Source organism: Zonotrichia leucophrys, chromosome 9 (assembly GCF_028769735.1).
Source record: "Zonotrichia leucophrys gambelii isolate GWCS_2022_RI chromosome 9, RI_Zleu_2.0, whole genome shotgun sequence".
Taxonomy (NCBI): domain Eukaryota; kingdom Metazoa; phylum Chordata; class Aves; order Passeriformes; family Passerellidae; genus Zonotrichia; species Zonotrichia leucophrys.
In genome coordinates this window covers 14,180,903-14,192,756 of record NC_088179.1, presented here as the reverse complement: position 1 = coordinate 14,192,756, position 11,854 = coordinate 14,180,903, and the positions used below count along the sequence as shown (strand labels likewise).

The window sequence follows — 11,854 nt, the reverse complement described above, 5'->3', positions numbered from 1 at the left end:
TTTTCTGGGGTACTGAAATACATGTCTTTAATGCGCTGTTACTGAGGTTTAGTGGCAAACCAGAAGGCTGTTTAAAAACTCCTTGCTTCATGTTGCTGTAGTCCACATCATTGCCCAACATATCATGAAAGACAATATTATCCAGCTTTTGAATTGGTTCAATACCAATTACTTTTCTGCTTCAAATATCAAGAAGCATTTTTCAAAAAAATTGGTTTTGCTTAGATGTTACAGAAAATAAAATTAGCAAACATCAGAACTCTGTCTTGGGAAATTTGCTGCATAGCAGGTACAAGCCTAACAAAAGTAATTATAAGTGAGTGCTGATAATTTATTTACTGGGATAATGCCATTGTTAGAGATGTCAAAATCCTTGTTTATCTGTTTCTTTTTTATCTGCACAAGTTGTTTTTAGAATGGGTTTCCATGCTTCCAGCAGTAGGAGACTCCAAGTTTCTAATGAGGCTGTAAGAAGTACAAGGACTTTTCCATGGGAGCAGGGAACTGGAGTCCCATTGGATTTTGGAGTGAAGCAGTCCCCATTTGAGTTTGGCCAGAGGATCTGTGTCAGACTGGGCTCCTGAGTGAACATTTATCCCTTTTCTGGGCTGCACCACATTGGGGTGGCCATGGAGGGGTTGGTTCATTAAGTGACTCTTGGAAAAACCTCTTGTGCAGGAGACAAGGGAAATGCAGCAGATCTGACGTTCAGTCAAGGACAGGTTCCTCTTTAGGGTGCCATCATGGAGCTCATATGGAGCTGCTGCCTCTGGAGAGCTCTAATTCCAGCAGGGAGCTGTGCTGCATCCCAAAGCAACAAAGTACATGTGCACTTAACAAACCCAAGCTCAGCTCCTTTTGCAAACCAAAATAAATTGTTTCCATGCCTGCCCGGATTCTAAATTAGCAGAACAAACAGTCATTTAAAATGAATGATTTCAAGTCAGAGGAATACAAATCAGAGGCTGTGTTTTTTCTCGTTGGAAAAATACTGTTCCAACAAAAAAATATTACATAGGTTTTTAATCTTCTACAGATGGGATAGAAGATAATAAAGTGGTCAAGAGACAATATAACACATCTGGCTCCACATCTGACAATTCCAGATATTGACAAATCATTCTTTTTGGTGCTTTTACACACAGCAAGGGTTATCAAAGACCACATTTTTATTTGGCTTATGTGACCCTGCACCCAGAAAGATTTTACCCCTGAATCCACCAATATGGGCAGTTTCTGTGGTCTGTTGTGCTCTGCAGGAACCCCAGAAGCTCTGACAAAAGACATCCTTCAGGTTTTGGTGGAGAAGAGTGGTGGTGCAGGAGAAAAGGAGGAAGGAGTGCCTGTGGTGCCCTGGTTTGAAGGGGAAATAAATTAGAGGGATCAGGCAACACTAGCTGAGGCTTCACACAGAGCTGTTTGGAGTCCTTTCTACAGCTCTGCCTCAGCTGCTCCTGACTCCTGAGCTTTGGCTCTGTCTGTCTGCCATCCTCACAGCCACGCTCTCCTTCATCTTGCCAATAAATCATTTCTGCAGGAAGGAGGTCAGTGGGTGATCCAAGTTCAGAGGTCTTCTGAGGAAGTGTCAGTCCAGGCAGCAAAGCTGTTTGGAGCAAGTTATGAGAGGTTACCCTCGGGCAAGCAGAGATGTGTGATGAGCACATTACTCCAAAGGGAGCTCATCATTTGATACAGACCTTTGGAAGCTACCAAATTCCAATTGTGCATATTAAAACTCTGAACGCTTCAGGTCTGATTTAGGCTGCTGCAAAGTCAACAGGAGTCTCTCACTGCCTCCAGTGGGCTTTTAATGTGATCCTTATTGAATAAATAATCAAGAAGTAAACCTGCATAGAATCTGATTACCTGGTCTTCAGCCTCTGAATGAACTCTCTGCTGCATTATGGAATTACAGCACTGGCATGTGAGATCCCAGTGAACTAAGAGCAGAATTTCCATTGCCCAGCTGAGTACCTCTGGTCAGGCTAATGTCTGACTTCTGCTCTGAAATCAACAGTCTGTGTTACACAAGAGGTCAGACTCTCTGATTTACAACTGTCCTTTCTGCCTTTAATAATCTGTGATGAAATCTTTTATACATGAACTCTAAGTGGCTGCCAGTGCCTGCACCAGCTGCAAACCTGCCCCACGACCACTCACCCTTTCTGCAAGTCACTGGGGCTCCAAGGCTGCCAAGATGGAGCTCTGAGATGATCCAAAAGATCTCGTTTATTTAGCAGCACAGCTGTTTGTTATTCTGTCCAGGAGCAGCAAAGCTATCAATTGCACAGAAGGAAAACATTTTAAAGCACACTAAACAGCAAATAATCCTTTGCTCAGGATATTAAAATATCCCAAACCACAAATTTCTCAGTGTTATTATTTTGTAGCAGACACCTGGCACACCAGCCTATAGAGCAAGGAGGTGATGTGCTCATATCAAGTCTGGATTTAAAGGGGTTGTCCAGACAGCCTTGTGCAGTCTGCTTCCAGTCAGGAACTGCTTCTGGAGACCCTTTATCTCCCATCCATTGTCTTACAGTCACTGCCACATTGGAATGGCATGTTCTGTTCCCATGATGAGGCTGGATGTGTGGCCAGCATGCCTGACACAGACCACCTTGTGAGGGAGAGGGTGTCTGCAGCCAGTCCTTTACTCATTTATTGACTCACCTACCATTTTTGGGACTTGCAAAAATTGCTCTGATTGCTTGCTCCCGTGAGGTCTTTGCCCTTAGATTCTCAAAAGCTGTTTTTGAGGTGCTGACCAAGTCAAGATCTAAGGCAGGCTGACTACAAGATGTTCTGCTGTCATCAGAGGCTCCTGCAGGGCCAGACCCACCCAGATATCACAGGTGCTGGCACAGAGGGGATTACTGAGGAGGGAAGAGGGCCTATAGGCATAGACAGGCCTATAGGCATGGACAGACAGACAGACAGACCCACTTCCCCTACAAAACCAAAAACTTACAGTTTGATTTTTTAGTCCTTCAGCCAGCAGAAATATGCTGGTCACACTGTTGCAGAAAACCTACTGATGTGGAAAAGAGTTAAGTTAAGACAGAGGATGAGTGGTGTCATCTGGCATGAAGTGTGAGATTTTGGAGACAAAGGAGGACAGATTCCTGCAGTGTACTCTGGAAGGATACTGGACATGACTTTGGGGGACATTGTCTGGATGTTAACAAGAGTCTTCATCTTATTTCCTGTGATCCTCTGACACTGTGCAATCATTTTCTAGCCCTGAAAATGACGGTCAAGGTTTGATAAAAGGTATAACTCATCAGTATGTGCAGAAGCCTCTGCAAAACCCAGATGGGAAAATGACCTTCATTCCTGCAGTTAAAGAGAAAATGAGGCTTGGGCCAGTTTAATTCCCAAGGTTGCACATTGATTTCATTGGAGGTGCCCTGGGGGTGAGTTTGATTCTCAACTCTTTCAAGTTTTCAAAACAAAGCAGAATCCAGGTGGGCGGCAGTATGGAACTAATAGGGGTTTTTTGTTTGGATTTTGGGGTTGGCTTTTTTTTGGTCAGTTGTTTTAGTACAAGCTACACATGATGTACAATAATTCCTGCAAATCTGTAGGAGCAGGCAGCTATTTTACAAAGAAAAAATAAAACTTTCACCTGGAACCAGCTCAGGTTTAGAGAGATTTCCTTTTATTGATGAACATGTCTTTCTGTTTAAAGTACCCCCAGCTTTGACTTTCAGGACTGCAGCCATTCTGTCTCTCTGCAGCCACCACCTGCTGATGTGTTTGCTTGTCCAGAAGAACATATCTCTGAAAGAAAACTGGTTTTACTGAATTAATATAAAGTGGGATCAAACTGCAGCAGTTCAAGTTAAATTTCTACATGGATATGGACTCCACAGTTTGGGTATGTCTACAGCTAGATTATTGTATTCCTTGGCCATTAAATATTGTCAATACTGAGTGTTTTTCCGATTTTAAATGCTACCAATTTATACAAGCCCTATTCAGTCTGACAGATGGAATAAAATTCTGAAATAGTCTAGTGTTTGAATTTGGAGATTCAAGAATACAGAGGTGAGCATAGAATTTGGAACTTGAATTTGGTTTTACAGGGACAAATATGAAAGTGGAATCCAAAGATGATAATTTGAACTGGACCCTTTTCCATGGCAAATTTAGGTCTCTCTGTACCCACAGGGAGTTTTTCCTGGGAAGTTCTGGTTCCACACCCTGAATGCACAATTTGAATTCAGATGCAGGTCCTACCTGGCAGCCCATTGACCTTGCTGGGAGAATCATATGAACTTGCCAGTGAAGGACAAGTCTCACAGTGCCCTGGCTGGGACCTTGTGAAAATTCATTACATTCTCATGTGAAAACTCCTCATCTGAAGCCCAAAGGAACTGAGCTGGGCATCACCAGAGTATCCCATCTGTTTGTGAGATAACGTTTTCTGCTCCCACAGCAGAAGTCAGTTTTTCCTATTAGTTCTGCTTTCTGTGCTGTCTGATAGCAGGAAGAACAAAACCCAGTGAAAATTAAAAAATGAAGATAATGCAAAGTTAAACACACCTCTTTTTGATCTTCAAATTGAGTTGATGTCAAGTAAAGCTTTTTCCCTGTGCACTGTCTTGCTTCTTTGTTTAATGATGAATTGAGTGAGACTATTTGATTTGCCAGCTTGTGCAGTAAGTTGGAAAATAAAATTAATAAGTGGCAGTGTCAGAGTCACAGCGTGTCAGTGACCCCTGTGAGGCACAGTTGAATCAGAAGCTCCTCACCTTTGCAGTGTCCCGTTATCCTGTGATCAGATCACAAGCTTTGTGACCCCAGAACCCCAGCCCAGGCTGGGCACAGCACAGCAGGGAGGGACATCTGTGCCTCAGATTTTGGGGTTCTTGCTATGGGCTCTGCACAAATCAGGGTCCAGGGGAGCAGAATTGCTCAGGACAATGAGCTCTGCTTTCCTGTCTTTCCTGGCATGTTTGGAGAGGCAGGAGCTGCCCTGGGGAGCTCTCTGTGAGGAGCTGAAGCCTGAGCAGGACACTCAGCTTGGGTTCCCACTGCTCTGCCCTCCTTGGTCAGGGACTGAGTGAGGAGAATCCCACAGGGAAACTCAGAGCTCTGGGAGATGAAAGGAGGCATCACTGTGGGTAGGAGACAGTCCAGGAGCTGGATATAGAGGCTTAAATGTCACCAAAGTCCTTGCTGAGAGGCTGGCACTAACATGGACCCACTGGTTGCTTTTTTCCCTGCAATTTTTTTAGAGCTCAAGGAATTAAAATTCACCAAAGCCTGAATTTCTGAAAGTTATTAAGTCTGACATAATTTTTCTTTCACAATGTCCTTTAATTGGACTGACCAACATGTTCCTCCTTCCCAGTGGAGGAACATTCTTTATTCCCCTTTATTCTTGAATCAAGCTATGAGAAAGAAGGGTTGTAACCAGCTCCCTAAGATGCAGATTGCACACAAGGGTAGCACAGCAGAGCCATCCTGCTTTCTTTACCGGCTCTGCTCAGTATTTAAACAGAGTTATTTGGTTCCCACGGGAGAATTGTGCTAGAATAAAGAAAAGCACAGCACGCAGCTATTATTGGGGCAGTGATTGTAATGAGCATGGAAAATGGAACAATATATAACCTATTCTTAATAGACTCTTGGGAGGGTTATCCTCTGCTATTCCTCTGATCCCACATCCAGAATTTTTATTTTTTTTTAATAATTGATAATGCCTTGTTTTTCTCCATTTGTATTGCTCAGTAAACATTAACGGCATTTTCCACAGATGGATTATCCCTTTGCCTGCACCAGATTATTTTAAACAAAGCAAACTCCCTTGTTTCTTTTCAAGCAATTATTTGATGAGAGAGCCTGTCCTTTCCAGAAAGGACACTTGACCATGGAAGGTGAAATTTTTCTGCACTGAAACTGCAGTTGTGGCAGCGGGGAATGCCCTGGAGTCTGTGTGAGCTCCCTGTGTCATCACCACAATTCCTGGTGAATGCTATGGTGAGATGGAGCCGTGCTGGCCTAGACCTTCCCTACCATGGAGAAGGTGCCTGAACTCCAAGAGGGAGGCAGGCTGGGAAGATGTCCAACTTTCTGTGCATGCAGGACTTCATTATGCAACTCTCATGAATAGAAATCCTCTGTCCTGGAATGGAAGTTATTAAGTTTTAACTTTGTGGCCACAAATGTATCAGCAGTTTTGAGATCTTCAGGCTCTTAAATATGGTGCTTAAAATGTACCAGCCTGGCTATGGAATTTTTGGGGGATTTTTTTTTCCCTTAATAAAGGTGTGTAAGAAGAACCTGGGGAAATTGAAGGGGGCCATGGCTGTAGCTCAGCAGCTGAAGCAGAGCAGTCAAGCTGAACTCGGTGCAGGTGAGGAGGATGTGAGCCTTAATGCCTTCTGCTCCATGGAAACAGCCTCCCATCCACTTCAAGGCTGAAGCATTGCTGGTGGGAAAGGGAAAACAGGAATGCCATGGAAACATCTCTGCTTCACTAAGGAAGTGCAGTGCTGTCTCTTTTGGTTTTACTCCTAGGTGTGTGCTGTGGGTCATCCCACAGCGGCAACTAAACATTTTGTTTCAGTTTTGGGAGAGAAATCTCTCCCTGACACTCACTTGTGTCTTTTCTTGGTTTTTATTTCCTTGATGCAGTGACATGCAAACTGATCCTTGCCATCTAGGACCAGGCTACACTATACCCCAATTAATAGAGTTTTAGTGCTGGACATGTTTTGGGGCCAACATCTCCCCTATATTAAAAGTAATGTATTTTATTGCACACCCATTAGAAAAGGTTGAGTTTGTGTGCTTTAACTGATGCGAATTCTATGCCTTCTTTGTTGTAGGAAGTGTCATCCTCAAGATGTTTCTCATGCCTGTCATGCACGCAGGCTGCAGCCTGGCTGGCGTGGAACCAGCAGGATGGCACTCCTTGGTTCCTGCTGGTCCTGCTCAGCCTCGGGTGCTCGCACCATCACTTTGCTCAGGGTGTGGCAATGACACCTTGCTGGGCAGGAGCTCTCCTGGTGCTCAACCGGTGCAGTTTGAGACAAAGAGGTGTAAAGTGAAGCCCATGACAGCTTGAGGGATTGCGTGGGCCTTTATCAGCCAGAACCTCTCTGAGCGCAAACACAGAAATGTTGTTGACAGACAACTTTCATAAATTGCTTTGTTGAGTGTCAGCTTCACTTCACAGCACATTGTCACATGCCAGTGCCGACACTTGTGGCAGAACTTGCTGGCGCAGTATGGCATGCTCGTCTGTAGCTTTTTCTGCATTTTCTTCCTAAGAAAATCCTTATGGTCCAAACTGGAGCCATTTTATCAGGTTTTGTCTTTGATGCATGGGTGAGAGGGGATGTTTTGCACTGTGTGTGCAGCCAGAACCATGCCTACATCACAATTAAAAATGGGGTGAAACAAAATGAATGCTTTAAGTGTACTCATATTTCTGTGCTGTATTTTCTTCTGCTGGATTTCTAATGCTCAAAATCTTTTATAGGAGCATCTATTACTCAGAGAGCAAAGGTTTGCTGCCGCCTTAGCAGAGTTAACAGTAGTTATGGGCCAGATTAGAAGAAAACATCCTTCTTTTTTATCATTTACTCTTCTGAGGCGTTTGCCCAAAGCCATGCCATCATGGCAAGGAAATTTGTCCTGCTAGTATCACATAGAGCCAGACGAGGGTTGAGGTCACTGTGATGTTAAACTGAGTCACAAAACTTCCTAAATGATTGCTGTATGTGTGGCTAAAGAAAGAAAAAAAAGAAACATCACTCATCAAGACTTTAACACCAAGTAAGAAGAGCGAGAAGCAATGAAGAGACTGTAGGAACTTCGAAGTAAGCAAAAAAATTCTCTGTGGATTCCCCTTTTCCCTGAAAATCGGGAAGCAGCAGATGGATAATCAAGAAAACTCACATCACCTCCTTGAGATTAGGCCTGGGGACAGAGCTTGCAAGGCACTTGAGTAAAAAAAAACATGCAGGAAGCTGTAGATGGTACCTGCAAGCTGTGGATCCCCGGATTTTCCCAGGCACCTGGAGGGTGTTGGGTTACCTGGAGTCAGCAGCTGGTGCAGGTGCTCACTGTGCAGCTGGGCTGTGCAGCCTCACTGGTGTTTGGGTTATCCTGATGATGGGTTATCAGGAGTCCCTGCATTACACCACAAGCTGACTTTTGCAGCTTCCTAGAGGTCAGGAAAAAAAACCAGTATTTCCTCAGGGTTTTTGTCATGGTTTATGCCATAGGATGGGGCTCATGGTTAAGAAGGGAGCAAGGAGAGCCAGCACTTAATTTCAACACATGGCAGAAGACCTGCTCTGAGGTGGTGCAGACACTGGGTGAGAGCAGGAGCAGTTGGCTCTCCCTGGGGGCAAACTCAGTGAGTGTCATGGGAAGGTGATTAGCTCAAACACCTTGGAACAAAGGAGCAGATTATTTTGATATTTAGGCCTGAATATGGCATTTGTTGTTATGATTTGGCCAAAGAGTATTAATAAGGCAAAAGCCCAGTGGGGGAAGTGGTAAGTGAGTCCCACAATGGAAAAATTAGCACATGGTAGGACTGGGTCTCCTGTTGCCCACAGCTTTTTGGGGCTTAGGCAAAGGGTACCCTGCACATAAGGCCACAGTAATTTTCAGTCTCATGGTGGAGCTGCTCTAGATGATATCAATGCCCTTGGCTAGCTGCCATGGCAGGGTGCAGAAGAGGCTGTGGTATCAAGGTGTGTTGGGAGTGTTCCATTCTGTGCTGGTGCTGGGCTTTCCCTCCACTAGGGCAGCAGGAAAACCTGTGGCTCAGTGCCTAAACAATGGTCTGATGTTTGGTGACTCGCACAGCTCAGGATCCTGCTAGCTCAACATGTTGGCCTTGAGGCTCCATTTCTTTGAGTGCACAGGTCTCCAGTGATCCTTTAATTTGGGATGCTCTCTAGTTTGTGAGGGAGATGAAATGTAGGCAGTGAATTACATCATATGGGGCTGGGTGTGTGCTCCCAAGCTGAACATGTGTCAGTGGCCTTGCTGCAGTGCTGTGGGGCTGGAGGGCAGCAGGAACCCACTCTGACCCAATGTGTAGCACAGGGGGATTGCCCGCTCTAGGTGCAGCATTGGGCAGCAGAGCTGGGGGAAGAGGCTTTTATTTCAAGGTTTTAGCTTTTCCAAAATACAAAAGGACGTGCTTGAAATTCATTCCTTCACGCTGATCCTGGGAATCCTCCATAACCTTGAGCTCTGGCTGTCTCTTTGCTCACCGAGCCCTGACGCGCCCCAGCATCGCCTCGTGTGTGGGGAGGGAGTGAGGGAGGCTCTGGGGCAGAAGTGGCTTTGCAGGAGCACCGTGGCCAGCCCTGGCACAGCCCTGGCACTGCCCTCTCCCTGGCACTGCCAGCAGCAGCTCTGCCTGTGTGGCTGCCAGCCAGCTGAGGCACTGGCTGGGATGGCACAGGTGCCTCCACAATTAAGGTGGTATTTGGAATTTCACAGGTGCCCGTTATGAGTGATGCAAACACCCACTCAGCGTGTAACTGCAAGGCTTTAGGCTGGTTCCCTGTGTATAAAGAACTGTTCTGTTCCCTCTCCAGGCCCTTGATTGATTGCTTTTTCCTTTTGTTTTCACCCTTCACAGGACCTGTGTCTATGGCTGAGCAGCAAAGGCTTCCCAGGCCCCTCACCCAGGGCAGAGCCTGTTTTTGTCACAGCAGCTCCAGCACTGCTGCTGCTGCTCGTGCCCAAAGTGGCCAGAGAAGAGTCAATGTGTGTGATCTGTAACAGGGCACCCACTGCCCACCCTGCCCTGCTTCAGTCCCACCCAGCAGCGAGGGTTCACTGCTGACCCCCCACCCACAGGGAGAGAAAGCACCAGACAGGGATAGCCTTGCCAGTCCCCACTAAAGCCCTGGTTGCTGTAGATGGGCTCAGCACTGGGCATCCCTCACCCCACTGCCCTCCTGCTGGCCTTTTCCCACTTGGGAACTCGTTACCTCTGAAGTGCTGCTGCAGCATCTGCAGCCCTGGCACTGGCAGGACTCGTGCCCACACCCAAATCCAGGCTGCTGCAGCACCTCAGGGCCTCAGACCATCACAGTGGTAAGGCTGGGGACTGGAGAGGTTTGCAGCCTCTGCTTTGAACATGTGTGGTATGTGTGGAGCCAGAACATTTAGGGAGACCCCAGCTGCTAGAAGGAAATGTCCTCACCCTGGCACAACTGGACAGGCACAACCACCCATGTTCCTCTACACCTGCTCCCTCCTAGGCACTCCCATCCCCACATCCCTCTTTCCATTGCTCAAGTCCTGTTACCCTCTCATACAGCACATGCCTTACTATTTCCATCTGACAGCAAGGATTTCAGCAGCATTTCTTGATCTGTTTCATATTTTAAAGCAAGCAGCTATCCCTCCTGCCCTTTATCTCCTAACTCTACCCTAATAAATATGATTGCTTCATCCTGTGAGACCTGAAAACCCATTTCTGAAATTCCCCTGGCAACTAATACAGTAAAACAAGCATATAAATAATTATGATAGAAAGGCATAAAATGCCAGACTTGGGTCAAATATACTCATGGAGTGACATTAGCAACAAATAACTACGCAGGGTTTGAATGCAGATGGAAAAGGCTGAATAAAGAGTAGCTACTTCATTGCCCATAACTGCCAGGCTCCTAATTTGGGCAGGCCATATTTTACTGATAGCAGAGCAAACACAGTCATAATGTACCCCTACCTTTCCTGCTTTGTGAAAAATCCCATCCATCCCCAGGGAAGGAAGGATGTAAAAAATAGCGGTGTGAACGTGAGGTGAAAGGATAAGACAGAAAGCACAGTCACAGGATGCAATTCCCATGTGTTTGTTGCACATCATATGCTAAGTTCAATTTTCCAAAAGCTTTGTTTTATTTTTAAAGGTAACATCTTTATTATTATTATTATTATATTTATTAGTTATTATTATTATTATTATGCAGAGATGAGATTTTTCCCCCTTTGATCACAGAGCAAACAGTTTGCTTTTGAAAATGTTAATGGAGTCCTGATTTAAAACATTTTTTCTTCACTTTTTTTTTTGTTGTTGTTGTTTTTTAAAACGTTGCAACAGGCAGGATCTGGGTTTCGATTTTCTCGTCCTACACAAAGAAAGATTCTGGAGTTCACACTCCAAGCCACTACCGGTAGGTCCTGCCTTGCCCAGTTGTCATCATCTCAGTGTGGTTTCGCCAGGTGGGGTGGGTAGGTGGGTGGGAGGGGAGGAGTTGGAAGAAGGGAGGGTATTTGTCAGCTATGTCGAGTCTTGGTTAACAACTTTGCCTCCATTCATGGTTGGTGTCCCTGAACTTTTCCTTGAGCGTCCTTGTTTTTCTCCAATTTCATGCAGCGATGGCTCTCTGTACATGCACACTGCAAACACAAGAGACTCCCGTTAACAGCCCTGAAGTCACACACAGTCATGACCATAACAAATTATTTCTTTGTACATGATGTTAGGTTCCAGCCCCATTGCAAACACACACCCACACACACCCACACTTACAAAACCCCAAATGACCCAGCAGCAGATCGTGTTACCAAGCAGGAACTGTTTACTTGCCCTTGCTGCCATTTGCTTCTGTCTCTGTATTCTTTCAAAGGCAGAGAGAAACCGCAGATTGACTGCTCACAGATAAATCTTTCTAGTTTTTATGTGCTTTATAGCTTTTTCATGTTATATTCATATAGATAAAATAACCATTTTAGCTCACAGAGCCATGTACTGCCTTGAGATGCTGATTACCATCTAACAACAGGTTCAAGAATGACCTGGTTCCAGCCCTTGACCTGCCATCAAAGCCCTTGAGAGACCTGAATCAAAACTACACCT

General features: G+C 45.4%; 1 protein-coding gene and 1 long non-coding RNA gene across 10 annotated transcripts in view; one reads left to right on the top strand and one right to left on the bottom strand.

The window, feature by feature from the left end:
* The window catches only part of LOC135451493 (uncharacterized), a 140,467-nt gene extending 129,669 nt beyond the window's left edge, over window positions 1-10,798 (top strand). For 3 of the 6 annotated variants that reach the window (XR_010441340.1, XR_010441343.1, XR_010441344.1), the window contains 3 exons: window positions 3,242-3,416; window positions 3,741-3,880; window positions 6,840-7,215. This is a non-coding gene — a long non-coding RNA (uncharacterized LOC135451493). Of the gene's footprint in view, window positions 1-3,241; window positions 3,417-3,740; window positions 3,881-6,839; window positions 7,415-9,622 lie in introns of those variants that run through there. The other 3 variants (XR_010441341.1, XR_010441342.1, XR_010441345.1) reach the window with 3 other exon arrangements.
* A 71-nt stretch (window positions 10,799-10,869) lies between these two features.
* The window catches only part of FGF12 (fibroblast growth factor 12), a 218,723-nt gene continuing 217,738 nt past the window's right edge, over window positions 10,870-11,854 (bottom strand). For all 4 annotated transcript variants that reach the window (XM_064720753.1, XM_064720751.1, XM_064720750.1 and 1 more), the window contains one exon: window positions 10,870-11,394. In XM_064720753.1, coding sequence (XP_064576823.1) covers window positions 11,276-11,394 — 119 coding nt within the window. In that variant the 3' untranslated portion in view covers window positions 10,870-11,275. The remainder of the gene's footprint in view (window positions 11,395-11,854) is intronic.